The 1,117-nt window shown below is 67.1% G+C and overlaps 1 protein-coding gene across 1 annotated transcript in view; it reads left to right on the top strand.

Annotated features, from left to right (window-relative positions):
• NEFM (neurofilament, medium polypeptide) overlaps window positions 1–1,117 on the top strand; it is a gene marked incomplete at its 5' end in the record, with an annotated part of 5,148 nt that continues 4,031 nt past the window's right edge. The window contains one exon of the mRNA XM_008589414.1: window positions 1–1,035. Within this exon, the coding sequence (XP_008587636.1) occupies window positions 1–1,035 (1,035 nt within the window). The remainder of the gene's footprint in view (window positions 1,036–1,117) is intronic.

The following is a 1,117-nucleotide window of genomic DNA, read 5'->3' as shown; positions in this document are numbered from 1 at the left end:
CGGGTCACCGAGACCCGCTCGAGCTTCAGCCGCGTCGGCGGCTCCCCGTCCAGCGGCTTCCGCTCGCAGTCGTGGTCCCGCGGCTCGCCCAGCACCGTGTCGTCGTCCTACAAGCGCAGCGCGCTCGCCCCGCGCCTCACCTACAGCTCGGCCATGCTCAGCTCGGCCGAGAGCAGCCTCGACTTCAGCCAGTCCTCGTCCCTGCTCAACGGCGGCTCCGGGGCCGGCGCCGACTACAAGCTGTCGCGCTCCAACGAGAAGGAGCAGCTGCAGGGGCTGAACGACCGCTTCGCCGGCTACATCGAGAAAGTGCACTACCTGGAGCAGCAGAACAAGGAGATCGAGGCGGAGATCCAGGCGCTGCGGCAGAAGCAGGCTTCGCACGCCCAGCTGGGCGACGCGTACGACCAGGAGATCCGCGAGCTGCGCGCCACACTCGAGATGGTGAACCACGAGAAGGCTCAGGTGCAGCTGGACTCGGACCACCTGGAGGAAGACATCCACCGGCTCAAGGAGCGCTTCGAGGAGGAGGCACGGCTGCGCGACGACACGGAGACGGCCATCCGCGCGCTGCGCAAAGACATCGAGGAGGCGTCGATGGTCAAGGTGGAGCTGGACAAGAAGGTGCAGTCGCTGCAGGATGAGGTGGCCTTCCTGCGGAGCAATCACGAGGAGGAGGTGGCCGACCTGCTGGCCCAGATCCAGGCGTCGCACATCACGGTGGAGCGCAAAGACTACCTGAAGACAGACATCTCGTCGGCGCTGAAGGAGATCCGCTCCCAGCTCGAGTGCCACTCCGACCAGAACATGCACCAGGCCGAAGAATGGTTTAAATGCCGCTACGCCAAGCTTACCGAGGCGGCCGAGCAGAACAAGGAGGCCATCCGCTCCGCCAAGGAAGAGATCGCCGAGTACCGGCGCCAGCTGCAGTCCAAGAGCATCGAGCTCGAGTCGGTGCGTGGCACCAAGGAGTCCCTGGAGCGGCAGCTCAGCGACATCGAGGAGCGCCACAACCACGACCTCAGCAGCTACCAGGTAGGCACCGCGGCTGCGCGGCCAGCCTGCGCCAGCGCCAGCGCCGCGCGCCCCCGACACCCGCGCGCGTGCCCAGGGGCCC

The sequence above is a fragment of the Galeopterus variegatus genome, unplaced genomic scaffold (genome assembly GCF_000696425.1).
Source record: "Galeopterus variegatus unplaced genomic scaffold, G_variegatus-3.0.2 Scaffold5421, whole genome shotgun sequence".
Classification (NCBI taxonomy): Eukaryota; Metazoa; Chordata; class Mammalia; order Dermoptera; family Cynocephalidae; genus Galeopterus; species Galeopterus variegatus.
This window is presented reverse-complemented; position numbering and strand designations above follow the sequence as displayed.